General features: G+C 43.5%; 5 protein-coding genes across 10 annotated transcripts; all 5 read right to left on the reverse strand.

The window, feature by feature from the left end:
* Nucleotides 1-6432: 6432 nt before the first annotated feature.
* Nucleotides 6433-8265, reverse strand: LOC100119741 (zinc finger protein interacting with ribonucleoprotein K). The gene is made up of 2 exons (XM_001603417.3): nt 7603-8265; nt 6433-7513 (listed from the first exon to the last, which is right to left on the reverse strand). Exons 1-2 carry the CDS (start codon nt 8114-8116, stop codon nt 7239-7241), a joined length of 789 nt encoding a protein of 262 aa, XP_001603467.1. The 5' UTR covers nt 8117-8265; the 3' UTR covers nt 6433-7238.
* A 4962-nt stretch (nt 8266-13227) lies between these two features.
* LOC100679935 lies at nt 13228-14168 on the reverse strand. The gene is made up of 2 exons (XM_003428071.4): nt 13707-14168; nt 13228-13638 (listed from the first exon to the last, which is right to left on the reverse strand). Exons 1-2 carry the CDS (start codon nt 13780-13782, stop codon nt 13367-13369), a joined length of 348 nt encoding a protein of 115 aa, XP_003428119.1. The 5' UTR covers nt 13783-14168; the 3' UTR covers nt 13228-13366.
* LOC100119680 lies at nt 13935-16416 on the reverse strand. Of its 4 annotated transcripts, none has more exons than XM_001603361.5 (9): nt 15791-16392; nt 15633-15716; nt 15499-15570; nt 15365-15436; nt 15242-15277; nt 14868-15173; nt 14661-14807; nt 14541-14583; nt 13935-14477 (listed from the first exon to the last, which is right to left on the reverse strand). In XM_001603361.5, the coding sequence occupies exons 1-9, from the start codon at nt 15867-15869 to the stop codon at nt 14453-14455; spliced, it is 864 nt and encodes a 287-aa protein (XP_001603411.2). In that variant the 5' UTR covers nt 15870-16392; the 3' UTR covers nt 13935-14452. The 4 variants fall into 4 exon arrangements, with proteins under 4 accessions (XP_001603411.2, XP_032455696.1, XP_008214651.1 ...); XM_008216429.3 differs by having other exon boundaries at nt 14324-14488; nt 15791-16416; XM_032599805.1 differs by lacking the exon at nt 15242-15277 and having other exon boundaries at nt 15791-16090.
* A 260-nt stretch (nt 16417-16676) lies between these two features.
* On the reverse strand, nt 16677-18493 carry LOC100679870. Its single transcript, XM_003428070.4, has 3 exons — nt 17938-18493; nt 17802-17870; nt 16677-17735 (listed from the first exon to the last, which is right to left on the reverse strand). The coding sequence occupies exons 1-3, from the start codon at nt 18023-18025 to the stop codon at nt 16723-16725; spliced, it is 1170 nt and encodes a 389-aa protein (XP_003428118.1). The 5' UTR covers nt 18026-18493; the 3' UTR covers nt 16677-16722.
* An 80-nt stretch (nt 18494-18573) lies between these two features.
* LOC100679833 lies at nt 18574-20658 on the reverse strand. 3 transcript variants are annotated; one of them, XM_003428069.3, is made up of 10 exons: nt 20277-20658; nt 20112-20201; nt 19992-20048; nt 19871-19918; nt 19696-19815; nt 19515-19616; nt 19376-19450; nt 18983-19168; nt 18797-18907; nt 18574-18719 (listed from the first exon to the last, which is right to left on the reverse strand). In XM_003428069.3, the coding sequence occupies exons 1-10, from the start codon at nt 20338-20340 to the stop codon at nt 18679-18681; spliced, it is 894 nt and encodes a 297-aa protein (XP_003428117.1). In that variant the 5' UTR covers nt 20341-20658; the 3' UTR covers nt 18574-18678. The 3 variants fall into 3 exon arrangements, with proteins under 3 accessions (XP_003428117.1, XP_008214649.1, XP_008214650.1); XM_008216427.2 differs by having other exon boundaries at nt 19376-19465; XM_008216428.2 differs by lacking the exon at nt 19376-19450.
* Between the last annotated feature and the right edge of the window lie 3170 nt (nt 20659-23828).

Genomic DNA, 23828 nt, shown 5'->3' on the forward strand with positions numbered 1-23828 from the left:
CGAATCAACGAGCCTGCCGTAAGAATCCTCATTGACACTCGAGAATTCTCACGATCTTCGCATAAGGAACGCAGCAGCGTACGCCTCTGCATGCGCTCGCAGGTGATGCTGCTGCAGTTGAGTCCATTGAATTTGTCTCTTTCACTGCACCCGCCTACTACGAGCCCACTTTTTGGACAATGCGATATACCGATATTTCCCAGGGCAAGTGCGGCCCGTGTGACTTTGAGCTTATGCGATCATTGTTGTGCCGCGGCGTTATTATAATGCGTGGAATAAAGAGGATTGCGCCAAGTCGAGTCGGTGCACACAATGCAAGGTGCGCGTATTTGTGAGAGGGAGAAAGAGTCACGGGATATTTTTCGAGATTAGAGCGGTGGTTGTGTGTGTGTGTGTGTGTGTGTGTGTAGAGTGAACGGTTTTGAGAGAATCGTATAAATTTTATTTCCGTAAATCACTCAATACCATGAACGGCTAAATTAAAACTCGAAACGATTCGATCACAATACCTTCCTAATTGGATCAATCGGTACATCGCGAACCCTCGCATCCGATGTCGGCAGTAAATTCACATTTACCGCCCTTATCCATAATACACTGTATGCACTTAGCGATCGCAACAAAAGCCATTAATATCGAACTTTCGACTCAAAAATCCATCGAAGATCGCCGCCATAAAATTAAGCCATAATTGCCGATCTCTCAAAGCGCTCATCGTCTCTCTCTCTCTCGATAAATCGAAAATCGCGAACAAAGCGAGCTCGGTATATGATATCTCCCGCCACATAAATCCAGCGCACGGGGGGGTTGAAACTTTTAAAACCGTAATGCAGCTATACTATGGCAGCCGACGACAGCGATCGCAAAAGCCCAAATGGCCAAAAACTCGGGCTTTGTCGTCGCTCGTTTGTCGTCGTCTCTTCCCTTGCGCTCTCGCATCGCGCCATTGTGTGCACATATAGAGATCCCTTCCGTTATATATATATATATATATATATATATATATATATATATATATATATATATATATATATATATAACTGTACCTATGCGCGAACGTATAACGTTTCTATGAGCCTCTTGGTAACGGGCAGCGTTTAGCGCAGCGTTTAGGAAGTGGGTTATTTATGAGATTTCGCAGCGAGCTGGACACGCGCGCCGCGGGTGACGATCATGTCTGTGTGTTTGGGCTGAAATTTTTCCTAGATGAGGGGGAGGTTGCGTATGTGTTGACTGTTCCGTTTTGCGCGAGTGTAGCCACTTTAGACGGATGACTTTTCGAAGACGGCTACTATATGGGCTGATGAATTCCGGAAGGCGAGGGGGGCTTTTACAGCGCGTGTGTAGGATGTACGGAGGAAATCGATGTCTTGGTGCTTTCGAGGAACGGCTTTGTAAGCGCAGGGCTGAGTTTTCACCGTTTTTTAATTGTTATGAAGACACATCAGTAAAAAGCGCGCTACAGTTCTGCCCCGAATAAAATCATTAATTCCCATTAAAAGTAAATCCATATCAGACTCGTGGCACAGAGCGCGTCTCGAGCAGCCAACTGTAAAACTGTTCTCTCCATTGGCTATTAATACGGAATGTATATACCGTCGCTTACCTGAAAAGCGTCCCTGACCTTCGATGCGCATTGTGTCCGGAGCGTAAAAGAGGACCTCCGAGAGTATCTCTATACGAGAGATAACCGATCGGTATTGCCGCTCGATGATCGCATAATCGGCCCGTTTTCTCCGACCGAAAACGACTTCCTCTTGTATTATGGGCTTTGGGGGAAAGATATATAAAAATCGGTTCTACTGTCTCTTTGTACAGCGTCGCGGCACATGCCCCGCGTGTGCCTGCGCGCGAGAGGATGAAAGAGACGGGAGAGGGCAGTATAATAAGGCGTCATCGGGGAATAGAGGTGAAGAAGTGCGAGAAGTCGGATTGTCGCTGGTAAACGGAAAGTTATGCTTTTCACTGGAAGTCAAAATACGGCTGTATTATCGAGTTGGGCGGTAAGAAACTTGTGCGATAAAATTTTGTCGAATGTTTGTACACTGAAAAAACGATTCACTTACAACAAAAGGAATCCTTTTGTCACAAGAGTAATTTCGTCTCAATTTTGATAGATAGAGGATGTCTTTTAGCGATGAAAGGATTATCCTTTGCGTACAAATATTAATTGCGACAAGAGGAAATAATTTTGTCGTAATCAGGTTTTACATTTTGCCTTGAGAGAAAATCATTTTCAATCAAGACATTTAGTAAAAGGATTTATGAAATAACAGTACGAGAATATTGTTGAAATGAATTAGCGTTATTTTATTCTCTAATAAAAAATAATATTACATTTGTAAAGTTTTATGAACAGAAAATAAGAAACTGCTTAGGTGTAGCACATAATGTATGATTGGCCAGTGCTCTTTTTTAGTGACCAATGGTTTAACTGATCTATGCTGTAGCTGTGCAAATGAGCGTTAAAGCCTAAGCAAGTCCACAGTTTACCAATTGCATAAGTTGTCCCGCAAGAATTTGAGGTTATAGAAGCACTTTGCGCGATATACCGGGAGTCACTTAACGCTCTCTGGCGCTTTTTCACTGTCTCGGGTACGACGTATCTTTTCCGCGGAGATGTATGCACGTTTTATGGTGTATACTCAACAAACTTCTTCTGCGGAATGGCAATCGGGCGAGGATTAACATCTTACATTCAAAAGAAATCCTCTTCTCACAAAGGAGAGGATTTTCCTTTCGATACGAACATTTGTACTTTTGCAACAAAATTATTTTTTTTTTATGCAAAATGAAAGTCATTTTGCTACCAAATTTTATTGCTTACAGGATTATCCATATGTCTCAAGAAGGTTCATTTTCTCAGTGTACGAAATTTAATTTTGTATTTTTTAAATATTGCTATCGATTACTGCGTAGCACTTGGTTCTCTTAAAAATCCTACCCAACATCTCCTCCACCCAATATCTCTACCGCCACGCGCGCGACCACCTCTAACACCAACCCCCAGCCTCCAAAAATCGCCACTTCCTCTACAGCCTCGCGTCAGCCTCGAAAAAGAGATCTCCTCCCCAATAACCCAAGTCAAACACACAAGTCCCCCGCACACGCGCGAGCTTCTCCCAAAAAGAACAACATCATCTCCAAGAAGCATCAGCCTCGTCACCGTCTCGTGTCTCTTCTTCCTCTCCTTTCTCTCCGCGTAGCACAAAACCCCATAGTTATATCAGCGTCTCCCTCGTGTACGCAACGCGACGTTCGATTACACATCCGTCTCTCTTTATAGAAATATCACGTAAGCAAAAGATAAAAGGTGCGAGACACCCGGAGTGCGCTGACTGGACGCAGACGGGGGGCCCGACGGGCCCTAAACGCTTTTTAAATGCCTCGAAAGAGAGAGACGGGCCGGTATACAATGGCAGAGGTCCAAACATGGCCCACCCGCCGGCGCGAAAATATATCCGGTGTATACGTGGAGGATTCTTGGATTTTTGGGACGTGTGTGTTTAGCGACAGACTTTTGTAAGCGAGGGTGATGCCTTGTTGCTTGGATATGGCTACCGGTAAGCGCGCGCGATTTTTTGTAAGCTATTGTTGAGAGGCCGATTGAGGAATTCTTTTATTCCCTTATAAAAATTCGATTCATCTTAAATGCAGTACATTTGTTTATACATCTCGATCAGACTGTACCTGACCCGACGACAAATCGCTCTAACCTCACCAAAGAGTTAACACCTCTCGCCTCATCAAAAAAATGGGCGTCGTAAAACCCTCTCTGCCTTCAAAATAACAGAAGAAAAAAACCACCGCGCCATCGATCGCATCGAGGATGACTCTGCAGCGAGTCGCAAACGCCCACTCTCGAGTCAAAGTGTTTTCTTAAGCTCCTGTCTCTCGCGCACGCGCTGGTAATCTCCGAGATTACGGGGCCGCGCCGCTTGTAATCCCGACGCGTAAACGATCGCTTAGCCGGAGAGAGAGAGAGAGAGAGAGAGAGAGAGAGAGAGAGAGAGAGAGAGAGAGAGAGAGAGAGAGAGACGAGGGGCCGGTTCTATTAGCCGAGCAAGGAAAGAGATGTGGATGGGCTTTTCAGAGGTGATATAGTCGTAAAGGCTTAGCCGCTGGAAGCGCTTTACAAGGCTTGCTGGTGGCTAGGGAGTTTATTCTCTGCTTGTGTAGGTAATTGGCTCTGCCATTGTGCTTGTATTTTATTTTTCGAAGATCGCGCATTCCCACGTAATATATATATACATATATATAGACACTTCCGAAATAAGTCATCAGCACCCCCGCGAGCTCGAAATACAGACGTCAAGCCCCAAGCACTAGATTCCCACATGAAATCGCAATAGCTCAGTTTCAAGCTGCGCCGCGAACAATCGCGCACCTCGAGCGTCAATATTTACCCCCTGGATAGATAGAAAGAGACATCAAACACACGCAGGGAAAAAGGCTAATCGAACCTGTAGCTTCCCGTGGACTTTTCCGTGTTTAGTGTATAGGTGCGCAATAATGAACAGCACGGAAGGAAATCCGGATTCTCACACTTGCGCGTCGAGCTCCGCGGGTAGCTTATTTCGGCGGGGTTCCGTTGACACCCCCGACTGCTGGACGAGCCCTCCTGTCGGGATGTAGGAATTATGCGTGGATGCTGGTTTTTGTGACGCGAGAAGGCGAGGGTGTGATGATTAAATTGCAGCTGATTTCGCAATGGTACTCTTTTACTAAGAAAAAAAAATTTAATCAGTCAAATGTGTGCTACTAGAAAGTGGTGAGTATTCACTAAGTAATCCAGTGAAAAAAAATTAATGAATTATCCACTATTTAATTAGTAAATATTCATTGTTTTAATTATCGAATAATAGTTGCAAAAAGTACGTCTCACTTTTCAAATAGTGACTATTCACTGGATAAAGAAAGTGAACTTCCTTTTCATTATTTCAACAGTTAATATTTCACTATTTTACGAGTTAAAAGAATTTTAGAACACACAAATAAGTGAAAAATTCACTGATTTCTCTATAAGAGAGTATAGTTCATACAGATTCGCCTGTACAGAGATTTAAGTATATAATATTATAAGTACTCAAAACGCCAAAGCGTCGCAGCAAGCTTCGTCGCGCCATTTTCCATAGCGGGTCACGAAATCGCCCCACCACCACGCATATCAGCCTTCAAAACGTTAATTGCGGCCGTGTTCAGCCTCCAGAAGGGGGAACAGAAGCCCGAGGACGATTTTTTGCCGGCCGAGCCACCCCTCGTCATATCTATATTTCCTCCGCACACCCCACAGGACCGACCGTGTAACATTCATGGACGCGACCGCGAATTGCGCGGCAGACGTGTGCGTGTGTTCGAAAGAGAGAGAGAGAGAGAGAGAGAGAGAGAGAGAGAGAGAGAGAGAGAGAGAGAGAGAGAGAGAGAGGCTGCGTCGTTATATGGGGGAGAGAGAGAAGAGGCAAGAAACGGGGCTTGCGGTGAACTAGGGGCGCAACCCCGAGCGTATATACAGACTCGCGTAATTGAAGAAGGGGACAGGATGATATGTATACGTGGGTCGAGCGAAGAGACGCGGAAAGTGGGATGGGCTTGTTGATGCCGGGTGAGTGTGGAGTGTAAACTATTTGGGAAAAAAAATTATTTTTCCTAATTATAAATTAAGAATTAATAATTTTTCATTGATTTGCTTAAAATGTAATTTATTCGATAACAATTTAATCTGGAGAAATAATTTTTAAGTAAATAAGAGAAGCAAGTATTTTAATGCTGCTAGCAGAACTATACAGTATGTGAAATTTTTAAATTGATCCTGAAAGCACAGCCCTCATTCGGTTGACCACGTCGCAAGATAAAAATATAACAAAACCATCAACCCCTAAAAGAAAACAAACCCACAAACAAAGAAAAGCAAACACTCCAAGCTAAATCGTGAAACGTAGCACGAGTCAACGTCGCGCGGACGCATCGAGTCACGCACTCGGCGCAAGAGAGTGAGAGAACGAGAGTCAAGCGTTATACAGGGGGGGGGGGGAAGAGAACAAAACGGTATACTTGCGTCCATGGGGTGAGATTTCGGAGCGTCGAGGGGATGACGACGCCATCTTAGATTTAATCGACGGGAAAATGGTGGCGCGCGAATTTCGCCGAGAGAAGAGACGGACGTCTTCCGACGGATATCGCCTATTAGCCCGACGCGCTGCTGGAGATTTGCTCGTCGAGTGCGGCTTTCGCATTTGCGTCGACAAGTGGGCTGAGCTTTGTTTATTTTTATCGAGAATCTAGCGTTCAAAAAAATGATTATTTTTCAGTTTAATGAAAATAAAGAATTGATAATTTTAAGTTTTTTGTGAAAAACGAAAATTAAATGCAAGTGGATTATATGATAAGGGATAAAGGTGCATAGAACAAAATACATTATTTTTCGTATGAATTCATAGTATAAATATATTTGCTTCTTTCTCTTCGCACAAAATAGATCGCTATCGCCTGCGGTGTATTTACATTATATTTGTGTCACATATAATAAATTCTCTTCAAAAACTATAATTATACTCGCTTACATAACTATTTACACATAGTTTCATATTTACACATGTACATTCTCTTCCTCAACGCGTCTCCGCTGAGACGCTTACACATATATATTTCGCCGTTTATACATTTTACTCGTCGCTCGATAAACAGCATACGCGCGGGTTGTGATAAACTTTCTTCCATTTTACAAAAGTTTTCTACGTCAATATGAATAATCTGAATCGATAGCGATCTTCTTTTTCCCGACGCTTTCGCTCATGATTGTATTTTCTCAACTTGATATTTGTTTCCGACGGCAATATCAATATTTGTATTCTTTTTTTACGCATTTTCGAAATTTTTCTCCTTCGCTCAACCGTAAGTAATTGTACCTCGAATAGATTTTCTCTACCACATTTACTTGTATATTTTCTCAACTCGACATGAGAATTCAAATGTTCGCGCGCACGCGTCCACGATTGTTGCATAATTTCTTTCTTTTACTGTATCTCGATGCGACGCTTCCCGAGCGCTCGCATAGAACTGATATCAATAATCCGTTACCCGCGATTCGACTTTCCCGTCGCAAAAGTTTCGTATTGTACTGTAGGTTCCATCCGCGAGTCGCGCGCGAGCAATCTGTATAATAATTTTATCAAAAATACTCGATTTCAAAATTTATCGGGCACTGAACTTCCCTCTTACTCTCTACAACCTCCTGCACCTCAGTTATGATGCAGATACGGCCCAACCTGGTAAGGGTGATATCCGGCGGCGGCGGCCATGTGAAAAGCGGCAGCGTAATTTCTCTCTGCCTCGACGAGGAGAGCACGCTCGTGAGTCTTCATATGCTTTTTCAGATGATCCTTACGTCCGAAAGCTTTTCCGCAGTGATTGCATTCGTAAGGCTTGAGGTTCAAGTGGATGCGCTTGTGGCGAGTGAGCTCCTCGTTGCGGGTGAAGTCTTTGCCGCAGGTTTCGCATTTGTAAGGACGTTCGCCTGTAAATGGAAAAAAATCGTGTCTTAGAATTTGCCGTTCGAAAGGGCGATCTCTCACGGAAGCAAAAGATATAAGAGTCGAAACTTACCGGTATGAATACGAAAGTGTCCTTTGAGCTGTCCCTTGTTGCTGAAGGTGTTCGGGCAGCCGGGATAATCGCACTTGAACTTCTTGGGCCTGGACCTCCTGGCCTGCTTGACCTGGGCCTCCTGGGCCCTGAGTCGCTGAACGGCCTGCTGGAAGTCGCAGGTCAGGGGAGCGTAATCGACCTGCATCGGCGACGGGTAATAACCGGCCGGATAGATCACCGGGGGTATCTGATAGGCCACTTGATATCTGCCGTAGTCCTCGGCGCTGCCGACGGAGTCGGAGCGTTGGCTCTCGGTGTCGCTGCCGCTGCCGCTGAAGAGGTTGCGCTGGAGTCGTACTATGGCCGGTTCCGGGCGCAGGAGGTTCTCGATGGAGAAGGAACTCCTGGACCTCGTGAACGGCGAGGATGATCTCGAGGTCGAGGGCGACGAGGCTGGACTCGTCATCGGGGACGTCATCTCGTCGCTCCAGGGTCTGAACTCGGCGGACTTGTGGTACTCCGAAGGCGACATTTTCGGATGCGGTAACAATTCACGTGAAACTTGGAACACACCGAACTTAGAATCGAGACGATCGTGCAACGAAGGCTAGAAGCGAACTGAAGAGAAAAGTATAGATCCGTGTGAACACCTGAGAGTCTCGGTTCGAACTGCTCGAGAGAGGGACGATTCTGGGGCTTTATAGGCTTGGCTGCGAGGGGATGAGGTCGCAGCCCCTCTGCCGAGCGACGCCTCGTATAGGCCGACGCGCGAGCCCCTCTACCGCCTGAAGGGCGGGCTTTCTATTCAGGATCTAGAGTGTGTAAGAGCGAGGGGGGATGCAGCGGGGCTGGCTTGTGTAGGGGGAGAGAGAGCTCGGGGAAAAGCCCTGCAAGTGAATCGAAGGAGAGAGAGAGAGAGAGAGAGAGGGCTTGCGCGTTTTTGGAGGAATGGAAACAATATACTTTGTGGAACTTGATGCAACTTTGCACGAGAACAATTTTCGCGAAGCAAAATTTCATACACGATATGCGCGCACATACAACAATACAAAGCCGGCGTGTCCTCGCGGGCTTATCCGCACACAGCAGAACGCTTTTGTCGGGCCTTTTTCCGTATAAACGGCACACAAGCGATGACACCGTGACTTTCGGACGAAATCCCCTCCGCGATGCTTTGCGGTGCGCTCGAGAGGAAAAAGTCAACGCGCATCTGCTCTCTCTCTCTCTCTCTCTCTCTCTCTCTCTCTCTCTCTCTCTTTTCTAGTCGATAGACGGCCGCGATATGTCCGGGGGCTGATTCGAGGCGCGCGTTCGGACCTTTTCGCCAGGATTTTCGGGGGAGATACTGCGCGAGATAGAGAGAGAGAGAGAGAGAGAGAGAGAGAGAGAGAGAGAGAGAGAGAGAACGCTATGGCGGGCGTTTGAGAGCGTGAGAAGGTTTGCTCTTTGTTTACTCGAAGGTTTGGGGGGAAATTTGTTGTTAAACTTTCCGAGTGTTGATGTGGACTGGAAATGATTAGTTTGATTGCGGGGACCGATAACAGGTGGACATCTATATTATTGATTTCGATGATGCTTACAACGTTAATTATAGGCATATAATGTATGGATTCAAATGCATCTACAGCCGAACTGTTATTTTTAACAACAAAAATCCACACACACACACACACACACACATACACACCAGCGAAAAATATTCCCAACAACGAGGGCATTACCGCAGCATGGCGTCCCAAAACTCACCGTTAACCATCATTCCAGTCGATCGCGCACATCGTCGTCGTCTTCTCTACACCGATATATTAAATCTATATCACGCGAGTATAGTCTCTGCCATCGTCCCCTCTCTGCCGACCACAGAGCACGTGCAGCATCAATCTATATCGCTATACGGCCGAGGAGAAAAAAGCCCCATCTCTCTCCTCTCCAACACCTCTTGTCATTAAGCGACGAGCCGCACATAAAAAGGCCGCAAGCTGCCGGACACTGTATATATAGAGGGCCGATGCTGGACGATGACGCGCGCGCGAGCGCGCGGGGGAGAGACGCTATGCCCGCGCGATAGTGTATTGGTGAGTGTGGTGTCGTAGATATATATATATATATACACACACGTGCGGGGGTGGAGTTTTCCGAGGCTTGATTTATCGCGAGTGAGAGAGAGCGTTTACCCTCGTAGTGTCGCGGACAATATCTACCCTGGAAGAGAGGACGATCGCTTTTGCAGCTACTGCGCCTCGGGTTTATTGTTGATGCGCTATATACGTATACTGGGGTGAGCGCAGGAGCTTTTGTTGATTGTCGTGTGTGTTTGGAGTTTTGGGTTGGATATGACCGTTTGTGTAGGGAAGCGCGTGTAATTTTGCAATTTTACGGATTTTGTTGAAAGTGTAGTCGCTTCTCTTAGAATAAAGTTATAATAATATGTATAGAAAAACAAACAACTTCCTCCATTTTTCTCTCGCATCTCCCCTCGCCCGCTTTTTCCGCCGTATCTGCACACACACACACACACACACACACACACACACACGCGAACTTCTCTCCGCGTGTCAAAAAGGCCCTTGACTACACTGTCGCTTGTACACCATAACAGGCAACAAACGCACGTACGCGTTTCGGGGGATTGATACCGTCGATTCGTTCCTGCGTGAAGCGACTTTATTGTCGCCGACGACTCTTTCTTTCGGCGCACAACGAGATCGTTTCGGCCCTTATTAGAATGACGGATGTAACGCGCGTGGAAAAGAAGGAGATTTCATTAGGGCAGCTCTTGATTAAGAGCTGACGGATGACGCTATCGACGAGGGTCTGTGTGTCCACTTGATTAAGTTGGTATACAGAGAGTTTGGGGAAAAACAATCGGTATTAGGACGCGGCCTTCTGTCGATTTTTCTAATCGATCGCTCAAAACCGCATATACGTATAAACACGAAACTTTGAGGAAAATATTCGACGACAAATTATGAGAGATCGGAAATTGCGCGATATTCAAAGCGGTGATTCGTCATCGTAGCGGACACACAATGACTTTTTACCCAAACAGCGGTCGGTCGATCGGTCAAAATTTTCCCGAGTCGACTTCCGACGGCTCGATGCGCTTTCTTTAGCTCTGCAGAGTTTTGACTTTTTTCTCTACGCCGCGCGAGTGTATAGGGGAGTGGCGGACCCTCGAGGGTCTTCTCTTTCTCGAGTTTTTACAAATATGCCTCTGGGATGTGCTATGGATATGATAATATTTACGGAGGAGTCGAGGAGGAGGTTTGTGGGAAAATTTGCGGCTGCGTGTTATATTAGCGATCAGTGCTGTGTTATGCAGTGTTTGTTGTTTTTAAGATTCGTTTGTTACAAAACTTGCACAATCAGCCTAACGCACGTACACAGCTTTACGACGCGCAAACGCTTACGGGATCAGCACTCAACTAAGTTGCCATAAGCACGCGCGTCAAATTTTCATAAAGTTGGACCCACCCCGCAAAAACTCGCGACAATACGCCGTGACACACCCATAATCACCTGGCCATTGACGATCCGTGTAATTTACGGCTTCGAAACACAGAGCCTCGACTCTTTCTCCCTTAAAAATCCGCAGCGAAACTTCGCCTCCGAGTTAATGAGTCTGACGTTTCGCCGCAAAGCCGGCGGCACCTGACGCCCCGACAGGTAAGGCCCGGTGTATTGTCTTGCGAGCCCAGACATTAATTTACAAGCCTATGGGCCGGGAGAAATCGTCGGATTACGATAATCTGACGATTTTGTATACAGGCGGAAAGGCTGGCCGGAGGCTCGCGGGACGCCCCCGACGTCGGTCTGTACCAGTTGATTTGACGATATTAAACGGTGTGTATTAGCAAAGGCTGGTTTTCTATCGTTGAAATTTGAATCTTTTGGAGTAAAACGGCTATGTACTGGAGTTGAGGTTTATTGCGACGAGGGACATCGGAGGTGAAATGAAAATATGACTTGGCTGTTGCAGAGCAGCATTATACGGTCAGCGGATCAAGTGGATGTGTTTATTGAGGACCATCTTCGACGATAAGCCGAACTGGCTGTAATTTGCACAGCTTTGTCATTGTGTCGTTTTGTCACGCCCTTGGTGACGACTTCTGACTATGCGCGACGATTTTACATTTTTCAAGTATATACCCCCTATAAAATTCAGCCCCAAAAAGCCTACAAAATACAGCTTGATAAACCCCCGAAACTAGAATCAAAGTAACCGCGTCGAATCGCGTCGCTTTTCTCACCTCGGCCGAAAACGACACATCGCAAATTACATTGTTCCCGTGAGCGCACGCGAGCGACACTCGCTAAGTGGCCTGAATGCACCGCAATAATCTCCGTGAAATCCCGATTTTAACGCGGCGATTCAATGCACAGCCGGGAGAGACGTTCTCTCTGTTCGTGACTTCTACGTACAGCGAGAGACGGCGGCAGCGGCTCTCTCTTGTTGTGTTTCGAGTTTCGGAGATACCTGGAGTTGAGAGAGAGAGAGAGAGAGAGAAAGAGAGCGAGAGAGAGACACCTGGAGCTTGTCGTAATGATGGTTTTTGTTGTGTGGACGTTTCGGCGACTGTATACGTCGTTATGGCGTTTTGTGTCTATTGACGCGATCTATAGGATTTTTTCAGCTGTACTCTGTTTGTTTTCAAGTCTTGTTCGTAAATGAATAAATAAATTGAAAAGCAACCTCTCGGCTCTCCGGTCATCCGCCTTAATTAAAAACAATCTCACCGCGCGCCTGCGATAAATCCAAAAATCATAACGAGCCGCTCCCTCTATAAATTTACGATTCCCTCGACCCCGAACGGCGGCGAGTGTAGAAACCCTTATATTACACCGCAAGCCACAGACGGCCTGAAAAAGGACATCTCGCACACTGCATACCCTCGAAAAAACCAACACGCCCAGATAGCGCGACTACGCATACACAGCGCAGACGTTATACCATACTCTGCTCGCGCGGGTCTCTCACACTCGGCTGAGCACATCGCGCTGCGCGGCTAACCCAAGCCTCGGACGCGCCTCGAGCTAACCCACCCTCGGCTTCTGTCACCGCCCCTAGAGCATGGCGGGTCGAGTTTTATTATGCCTCTTCCGGCTGGGTGAACTCGTTATTCCCGAGCGTAGCGCGCGACACTTCTCTCTCCCCCCCCCCTCTCTCTCTCTCTCTAGTGCTTGAGGTTTGCGCTGTTATCTGCGTGTGTGTATGTGTGTGTGTGTGTGCGGAGGGAGAGAAAGCGTCGGGTGATTTATTCGGGAGATGGTAAACGCGTGCAAGGGAGAGCTTTGTGGGAGTCTGGGCCTTGATTGGGATTTTTCGCGTGAACTGTACTTAAGAGGAGATACGGGCTTGCTTATGCTCTGGAATATAGGCTGGGATACTTGTACTGATGAGGATGAGAGGGTATCGTGGAGAGCGGTAGTGTAAAAGTTTATAATTGTTGCTCTGCCCACTGCGGGATAAGGTAATGCAAAGCTGATCTATGTAGGGGTAAAAGTGGGCTATGCGACGGCGTTTATTATAAAGCATTGAATTGATAAGCTGTTCCTGATGATGAAACTTGTTCGGATTTTCGTTGATCTGAAAGTTTATAGGTATACAGCATACATACGACACGATCGAACGAAAGACAATAATTGCTGTAATAAACAAATAATAATATTCAACTGTAACAAAAATTCTCGAAAACGAGAAGCAGATTATTTATAAAAGTAGTTTACATAGTATATCACTCGATCGGTTTTCTAATAATCGCACTTTTCAAAAACGTTCTCTCTAAAATATATTTTGTGGATTCCAAGCTAGTCCTGGAGGAGCCGTTGCGGTGAACCAGCTTGGCGGCGGCCCTTGACTCTCGTAGAATCCGGGCTGTTTCCAATAAGGTGGATTTGGTTTCGATGCTTTAATTCGAGCGTACTCGTCCCACAGCTTCGGAGTACCTCTGATACCAGGGCCGATTTCGTCGGAAAATACCGTGTCGTACGGTATTCTTTCGATCAATTCCTTCGTCCAATATATAGGACGTACCATGGTTTCGAGCGGTAATGCTTGGAAAGGGATACGATTGTAAATTATATATTTAAATTTATTTATTATTTGTTGATATGAGACTTACGGTTGTAGGCAAGCCCAATAGCGAACAATTGTAAGAGAAAACCGCAGAGCGAGATTGTGTTTACTGAGACGCTCATGATGAAAAATGAAATCACTTTATTGTTGAAACAATATTCTTCTAATGTTGCTCCCTGTGACGAGTGATTTGTGCATGTGCTTATATTTATAGGCGTTTCGCGCTGTGGTCAAGTTTCGTGTACTTTTAATAGGAAAGAAAATTATCATCTTGTAGTGGTTATTGGAGTTTTTATTACTGGCAACCTACATTGCGTATCTTATCTAACTTTGACAAAGCGAACAAAATTAAACAATTAAAGACATTAGAAAACCGTTATTCCGACAGTTGTTATAAGATACCTGGGAATTTTATATTTGTCTATTAGTACTTTTATTCTCAATTTATATATTATAAGATATAAAACTTACGTTATAGCGAACAAATATTTCTGAAGAAAAGGCAGAGTGATATTATTGTAGTTAGTACGATCTCGCTCATGCCCTTTATAGCAGAATTACGAGCTTTCTGGATTTTCACAACTAAATTTTCACAGCTTGTAAATTATTTGCGCTATACAAGTATAGTGTTTATAATATTAATAAAATAGTAGAACAACAAAGTTAAGGAAAAACTTATTTTTAATAAGCCTTTTTATTGCAACTTTAACAAATAATAGTATTTATTAGATGGATCTAGATTTTTAATGTTATTCTTTCTATTGAGGTAACCATATGGGTACATATTTTCCATCATAAATTTCTTCTGATGTTGGATCTAAAATAACACTGTGAATCAAATAAACGCATTTTGATTAATTTTATCACGATTCAAACTCACCTTGGCCAATCAACGTCGCGGTCATCTTCTTGATCCCCCAAGTCTTAAAAAGTGAAAAAAATGTTAAACGCAATATAAACAAAACGATTTTAATTTAAGCTACATTTCACAGAGACTTACCTCGATATTCAGATACTAGTGATACATCATTCTCCTCTGTGTCGTCTAGCTTTTGTTCCCTTAAATGTTTTCGCTTTGATAATTCAGGTATTTCATACGGCTGCTCAGGCAACTTTGGGTCTCGGAAGGTTCTGTCTTTCATAACACCTAAAATCGTGATTTTTTAAATATATTGATAGAACAAAAATGGACTAATCAACTATATACCTCTTCTTGTCTTCACCCGACGCCTTGACAATATCGGCGGTACACGTCGATTTCTCGAAGCTGAATCTTCCACAAACCGGTGATTAATCGATGATGGCCGCACTTCACGATATTCGTATCGACTGAGATCATATTCGTAGTTCCTTCTTCCCTTCTTTCTCTTCTGCCTTTCTGCCCGCTTTTTCGCGCGCTTTTGTCTAGCAGCTGCTTTCATCTCGTCTAATTCTTTCAACGAAGGAAGTATGATTTCTGTGCGACTTCCTACTGGACGCTGGTGGTTTAGTGCTCTTGACGTTGGCCTTATGTCTATAAAAAAATGAAAAAATGAAAAAAGCGCTTTTGGTGATTTATATGCACGCGATATCAGTATCTACCATTAGGAGATATGATTACACCTTCTGTTAAGAGATCTAAAATAAAAAAAAACTAATAAATATTACAAAATTAATTGAAGATTTTTCATCTTCCGACGGCTTAAGTTGCAGAGCTTCACTTACGCTTTGATTTCAAAGGCAAAACGATAAAGCCATCCTCCAGAGGGTTGGATTCTTCCTCTTGAGTAGATTGATCTAAGTAAATTTTAATGAATTGTTAGATATTTAAAAGTCTTTTAGTATATATTTATAATCACCAAGTGCTCTGCTCGTTTGAATTGGAACAACATCCTCTGTATTTTGGTTATTGATCCCTGACGATACCTGATCTAAAAAATATTGTTTTATTTTTAAAGTTGCACGATTACTTTTGTTTCAAATAAAAGTATACCTCCTTGCAAATTTTTGGCTTCCTCTATAGGATTGGTTTCGTCTGCGCTCTGAAGTTCTTGCCTGATTTCTTGACTTTTGACATCTACAACATTCATTTTCACGTTACCTTTTTAATATTTAGTATCGCGTCGAAGTAATTTAATTAAACTTACTTACCATCAGCGTATGAATTTTGCAGTATTACCAATAATAAGATAAAAGAATACTTTTTTCCTTTGTGATTTAGGAATAACATGATGTCAAGTATCGGTGACCTGAAAAATCTTCTATCCGACAAGAACAAGCTTGTAATTGCTTATATACAAGCTCAATCTGAATAAAAACCAAATGGAATTTGGAATAGATTTTCTAATTAATATTTATGGTAATGACTGCGAGATAAGGCCTATAAAACTTGCTTTTACGATTCAAACTTAATAAACGATGCAAGGACTTACTTTATGGGCTATAATATTTAACGAGTGATTGACTAAAGTATATTTATTACAATCATTTGATTGCAAACTGACATTATTGTTATGCATTATTTTGATGTATAATATAATCTGTACAATTTTGATATGCTCGATAAAATCTGTCAGAATACATATGCGGCTATAATTTCAAAATCGAATAAATATTTCGTAAATGAGTACATATATTTGAGTCAGATATATCAGTAAATGCGTACATCGCTTTTTTAATAATTCAATAGTAAGGATTAATATCAATGTCATGTCATAAATCACATGTCAATTGTCAAAGTAAAGGAATCAAAAATCACATATTGCAAAAATAAAATTTCGATAAATCTTTATTTTTTAGTAATTTTAACATAATGTTCGCTTTCAGTTTATATTTTTTTTATTTGCAACATAAAAATATCCAGCTTTTGGTAGATAATACATATTTATGTTGTTGGATTGTATGTATGCCTCAGCTTTCAGCAAACACATTCTCTTCGTTCGAATGTTTCCTACGAAAGTCTTTATCTTCGACTATCTATAAGGTTTGACTGAATATTTGTCAGCCAATTTTTATGGAAATGAATAATTAAACAAAATTTGATGTTTAGTTTTTGTATATTTTATTTCAACTCTTATTCATATTTAATTTCTTTTTGATCGCAAATCGCGACGCCTCAACGGCGGACGAGGTACTGTCTTGTTCGCGTTATTATCCTCGGGTATTACTATTCTTCTAGAAGGCCGTAGTGATCTAGGATTGTACGCTAGAAGTTCATCTTGCGTAACAGTTTCGACCGTTTGCTTTGATGCTGGCAGCGGTCTTCCCTCAATCGGCAGCGTCTGACCTGCTGTAGCTACTCCGTCGGCTCGCCTTGATGGTGGCTGCGATCTCGGGTCAATCGGTGGCCTTTGACCCGGTGTATCTATTTCAACCGTACGCCTGGATGGTGGCTCCGATCTCAGATCAATCGCTGGCTTCTGTCGTGGAATTTGACCTTGCGCAACTGTATCGTCCGATCGCCTGGACGGTGGCTGCGATCTCGGGTCAATCGCTGGCTCTTGTTTTAGGACTTCCTCTGTCCTCCTGGAGGGTTGTAGCAACCTTGGATCAGTTGGTGGTTGGTCCTTTACATCCGATCTCCTGAGAGACCTATCTCTAACAGCTTCTCGCCTAGATTGTGGTATAGATCTTGGGTCGATCGGCGGCTGGTCGGTTACATCTGATCTCCTGAGTGTCCTGTCCGTAAAGGACTCTCGCCTCGTAGGAGGTACGTATACCTCATCGTAATTGGCGTCGTTGTTATCCGTGAGCTCGTCTTCGGCTATTCCTGCATCTGCTTCTGCATTCGTATCCACGCGTGGGTTTTTTAATTTTTGCAGGCCTCGTTTTGCAGTTCTCGAACGTAGAGTTTGTGGCGCGTTATCCGCTCTGCGGTAGATGTAAATATTTCCTTCGCCAGAGCCATCATACGTTTTTGTATCAAAATCAGCGCGAGGGTTCTTCACCTTTTGCGAGCCCAGTTTCGCATTTTTGTCCAATTTCACGGTTTTTGAATCGGCTGCAGGTGTTCGCCGAGGTTCCGCTTTACGGTAGACGTAAATGTCCGCCTCTTCGTCCGAATCAACGTACTCGTTCTCGTCGTCGTATTCAGATTCTACGCGAAATATTCGAATTAAAATGACTGCAAATTTCAGATCGTATTGTGTATTCTGATACAAACCTTCTGGAATCTCTAGAACATCACCATCCGATAGCTCACCCGAGTATTCCGGACCAGATAAATCGTAATCTGAAAAAATATTAGTAATATTTTACAAACGTTGACTTTTCTTTCATATAAAAACAAAGTACTTTACCATCGGCATACGATGCTACAGCTGAAAGATGCGCGAGAAACGATAGAATAAAAATGCTCGTTGCAGTTTTACAACGCAACAGCAACATGATGATAGAGAAAAAAGGTGAACCCTGCTCAGAGTCTACTTCTATTCTATCATGAATATAAGCACTCAATTATTATATATACTCAATCTATAGCTGGCACGAAAAGCGATATGTTTTTTAGTGTTGAATTATTTGCAGCTGTTCATTTTTCAAATCATCGTTCTGCGTTATAAGATGTTTTTATGACTTCTTTGATTATTGCCATAGCTATTGATACGAGTAAAAATAATCTGGTGCGTAAGGTACGCAAAGAATAATCAAGCACTTCATATTTGTGAATTATAAAGTAGCTGGATTTCTCGAAATAAATTTAATTTTGTAGTATAACAGTAATCCGCGCGTGCATTAAAAAATGTAGAATGATGGAAAATTCATAGATTTGAATATGTTGCGTTTCGAAGTAACAAATTGAATCGTTTAATCAGTGCGAATTTGGATCGCGCTCATATCTACTAAAATACAAAAATTACGAACACTACAGAATGAACATTAACATTAGTGCGGTATGCATTATAATGAATAGTTAATAAATGATGACTATTTTAGTGTATGTTTGGAAAATTTCTTTATTTTTTGTTTTTTCTTTATTACATTATTCATTCGCATGTAAACTCATGCGTGAATTTCAAACACTTATTATTAATTTACGTGATTTACTTTTCTTCCTGGTCTTGCGGAACGTCCTCTTGATCACCTGAAAAAGTTTTGGTTACGTCTCTTTTTGTATAACAATACATCGTATCATTAATATTAATCAAACATCATACAAACCCATTTCATTTCGCGTGTCATGAGGTGTTTGCAGCATTTTGGTCACAGCATCGGAAGAACAAGAGCATTTTATAGAAGTTGATTTTCTCCTTCGATAAACCACACGGGTACCTAAATTATTAAATTTGTTTCAATGTTACTATAATGCATCGAGAAGTCGCCGAAAATTACCATAAATAGACATACCGGAACCGTCGAGATCGCGTCTAGATGTCTGTATCGGCGATTCCGTCGTGCGTCTAACACAAATGCAATTAGGCCTTTGCCAAGTGGAAATGTCAATTTCGGCCTGCTTCTCTCCCGGTAGGGTCTTCAAAGACGATTTTTCTTCGGCTTCTGTATTTTCGACCTCGAGGGCTCTGTTGAGCTGAGCTAAAATTCATTTTATTAAGAAGTAATACATTTTTTAAACCGATTTCACAACCGAGTATTCAATCAAGTTAATTATTATTTTTCGACACGTTTATGGTTATGACTTCAGTCTAGATTCAGAAACGGAGCAAACTCAGCGCAGTGATAACTCGCTTTATAATGAATTGCAATGTTTAAGTCAAAATATTGAAAAAAATTTTGACTTACATTCATCTTTGGAATTATCAACATTCTTTTCCTCGTTTACAACTACGCTTGGCGCTTGTCTTCTCGTTTCTTCATCTGCAAAATTATTAACTATATTGAGTTTAATGCGAACGTACGATGAATTATAGATTACACTCACCACTGCCAAACGACCCCAGCATTCCCAACCAGTTAGGGCCGGCTTCCATAGGGGGATAGGCACCGTATCTTCGAATAGGCTGCTTTTCCAACGCTACGGAATCTAGAATTTTTTTTAATCGTAAGTTCGGTAGTGTTAAACAAAGAATCAAGAATAATTATATTTAGTCGGTTTAATTTACCTTTTTCATCGTATGCTTGTACCGGAACCTTTTGTTTTGGCATTGAACGAACTGACAGCACTTGCTCAGTTTGCTCTTTCCATTTAGAGGGTGAAGGGATATCTTTGATTTTTAATAAATCTAGAAACATAAGTTTATGAATTTTTCTTACTAATTATCGTTACAAGTGGCTTACCCTCAAACTTTCTCCTCACCGCGCGGCGCTTGTTTGGTCGCAATACAACTTGAAATAATTTGTGTTAAAACAAGTGTCTTTTAATAAAAAAAAAATGTAATTTTTGTAGTTTAATAATTACCTGTCGGAGGCAGTTCTGGAGTTTCAGAACCCATATTCCTTCGGCGCGATACTGTTGCTGAAATAAAATTATACGATTAAACGTATTGCAATCGAATAAAATTTTGTCCAAGCCTCTTACTATCATCCCAATTGATCGTAGTCACGTCTTCCCTCAGTTCTTCCGGCAGAACACCCGGTCCCGTCCATGTCTTGGGCTCGAACCAAACAGCTGAAAACAAGCGAAATCTACAAATAAATTTTCCAAAATAACACTCGATTATACAAAAAACGCAAAAATATTCACTCTCATCCTCAGCGGCGAAAGCAACAGCGCAGAGGCAAAGCAGAAGGAGCAGCTTCGTCGCCATGATTTTCGTTCGTAAATAGAACCAAGTTTTTCTCTAACCATTTATATTGACACTCTTAACTAGCGATAAAGACTCAAATAATGAAAAGCGAATTTCAATTAACCGTCACATGTACAACTTAACACTTCCCAGCCTTTACGACGCGTCAGCTCGACGAAAGCCCGACAACGGCAATTAAATTTCCGGATTGAAAATTTAAAAGTATAACCAACTCCGATCGAAGTATAAAAAAAAAAGGCCATTTCCAAAACGCAAGGTGTCCCCGAGGCAAAAGCCGCCGAGAAAATCCATTACAGCCTATAACCTCCTACACAATCAAAGCCTCGAGCGCACGTGCGACGTGCACGATAAATAAAAGACAGCACGCGCGCATCTTTCGAAAATAAAAAGAAGCGCGCGCGCGCGCGCGAGGGATGAATTGTCGAGGGGGAGGAGACAGTAGCGCGCACGCGCTGGATCACATTATGTGGCTCTCGACGGTCGTTACTCAAGACGCGCCACGAGAGATGAGGGACTCGAAATCTTGGGTGAAAGGTGGGCTTCGGGGAATCGAGAAGGTGATAAAAAAATCCAGCTGGGCTTGCGTTAATTGAGGAATTCTTCGCTTTGCTGTTAATCCCGAGCGAAATGAAATCAGGAAAAATGTCGCCACTCGCACATCCCCGTCGAGTCCACACCGCAAACAAACAAAGCCCGAGCAAAGATAAAGACAGCATAGCAGCTCGCAGAAGCGTCGAGGACAGTAGTCGCATCGGGGGGAAGCTCGACTTTTGACTGGCTCCTGACATCACACTGGCACGGGCCATCTGCGTCTCCCCGCATATAACATACACTGGGCGGCGAACTGGCTCTTATACAGTAGAAGAGGATCCACTCGCGTGGAAACGCGGCTTTGATTAATGGCGCGCTGCGCACAGTCTCCTTTTCCAGCTCTCATCTCCGGCGTGGCGGACGAAACCGCGGACGAGCATTGTGCCGCTTTTCCCGGATTTCTCTAGATGTATACAATAATAAAATGTGGATAATATAATATGAGCTCGAGAGGCTTTATTTTTTTCGCCGCGAGAGACGGCTTGAATGAAGAGGATTTTTTTTTCTCGACGACTAGTCGCGGGCCGTTTTGTAATTTTTGTGGGGAGAGGGAAGAGGAAGAGGATGTATTATGTGTGTGCGTGCGGTTTTCGTGTGAATGAGGGAGAGATTGGTTGGTTATTGTTTTTTTTTTTTCGGCGGATGATACGCGGCGCCTAATGACTTGTAATCGCTTTGTTGAAGCGCTGTGTGGCTCGAGTAGATTTTTTTATCTATTCAGTGCGATTCCTCATGCTTTTTTGTGCGGCGGTAAGCGTTGCCGAAAACAGCTTTTCTTCGTTAATTCGATGCCTCAATCGATTTCTCAAATTGAAAAAGTTAACCTTCCTATGCTCTGTGATATTCAAAGCAGCGAATTCCAAAAGATCGTTAAGCCACACACAAAACTAGACAAACGGCTCGTAAAATCCTTACACCCAAAACCGCAAACTTTACAAAAGCCATCATCGCTTATCATTGAGCGCGAAATCGCGATTCTATACAAAACTTTCACCTTTCTTTCCCAATAATGGGCCCAAGCTCGTGCCGTCGGCCGCGACTCAAAGCTACGACCCCCGACGGCTCGAGTCAATGTAACGAAGGCGTTAAGACGTCAAAGGCCGATTTGTGTATGTGTGTGTGTGTATACAGTAATTCCGTCGGCAAAAGGGTTGCAGCTGGACGACGCGATGATGTTTCGCGTGATGACTCGTCGGTTCCTTTCGCGCAATTTCAACCGCTGCGCGGCTGGTACAATGAGCCGCTCGAGGCTTGTTGTGGTATAACAGCGGATGCAGATGCGCACTTGCGACGCTGTGGAGTAGGAGGTTTCTAGGCGGAAATGTGATGCGGTGTTTTTTTTTTAATTTTATAATAAAAAATGTATAAACTCGCACAGCCGTCGCAACTCTTTGACAATGCGAGCCTAGAACTCCAAATTGATTAAGGCGTAACCTGCGCAGCCGTCTATTATATTCCTCCTCAAAAAAAAACCTTCTACTCATCTTCCTCGCACGCACTTACGTAAAAATCCCGCACACACACACGAGTCCATTGTCACAAGGCTCGGCTCTCCGATAGATCCAAAGGGATATTTAGACACGGCGCGTTTCACGCCATCCGCGAGTATCTCATCCCTCCATTAACGGCTCGTATGTGCGTAATAATACAGAAGCCGACCACCGAAGGCGTCGAGGATTTGTTACGCGGGCCGACGAGATGTTCTCGAGCACAATGCGGTGAAAAACAGTGGCCGGTGAACGTGAGCCGAGAAATCGGCATTTCACGCGGACTCTCGTGTCTTAATCTTCGACGTTTATTGCCGGCGTTCGCTTCGGGGTGGTTTTTCGAGAGCTCGCTTGTTTGACATGTATATGGAGCTGTGCGAGCGGATGATCCGATCGTTTTCGGGACGATTGGCCCGGTAACGAGTTTTTTAAGGTTTGGGGATGACATGGCGAGATGCGGTTGGTTTGGTGATTGAATTTTGGTTTGGTTTCGAGGTATTGTGGAGGTGAGTGGATACTCAATTATTGTATACTCAATTACGATTCTCAAACGATGATTAGTAATTGAAGTAAGCTTTTAAAATTTTTTACATATAATATAGCGCCATATTTCATTTGAGCGATGAGAAAAATATATAGTGACCATTACCAGAATTTTACTATAAACTCTAGCAGTATAGGAGCTGAAAAATTGTACTAAAAAAAATTAGTAATAGTTACACTACTTTGTCGATTTTTCTCAGTGAACTTCCACAGAGTAATGCCCGCGATAGCTCACATCGTGGGAAACACCTCATCCTCCTTTACCAGCTCTCATACAAGGGTTACAAAAAAAAATTAGATCCGTCGCACAAAAAGGCACTTTGTCCCCAAAAAAGCTTGCCCCATTTTTCTCCCATAGAAACCGCCCATACCTTTTTCAGGCCTGATCCCGTACGTGCAGCGATTTCCAACGTAACCGATAAAAAAATGCCTCGAAAATGCAAATATCCCCGAGATTCCGAAGCGGCCCTGACAAATCCCGAAATTACCGCATCGGCCCAGACACTCCGTCTCCTCTGTGCATACAGCTATAGAGGGAAACCGAGGAATCCCCCCCGCCGGACTAAATTTGACATCGACCAAATAAACACATTCACTCTCGCGCGCGCGCGACTTTTGAAGTGGCTTACACACAAACACACACACACAGAACGGCACGTCGTGTCGGCACCTTTGCTCCCTTGACTCCTCCCCTTCTGGCTTGTCGCCCTTTTGTCGCCGCCGGGCTTGACTTTTTCCCGATGCTCTCTTTTCTCTAAACTAGACGTGCGTGCGTGCGCGCGCGCGCGCAGCTGATGATAGTTCCGCGACTGAATGAGAGAAATGCCTTTAGGTAGGTTGTACACATAGGTGTGGAAGTCGAGTGAC

Source organism: Nasonia vitripennis, chromosome 4, assembly GCF_009193385.2.
Source record: "Nasonia vitripennis strain AsymCx chromosome 4, Nvit_psr_1.1, whole genome shotgun sequence".
Lineage (NCBI taxonomy): Eukaryota > Metazoa > Arthropoda > Insecta > Hymenoptera > Pteromalidae > Nasonia > Nasonia vitripennis.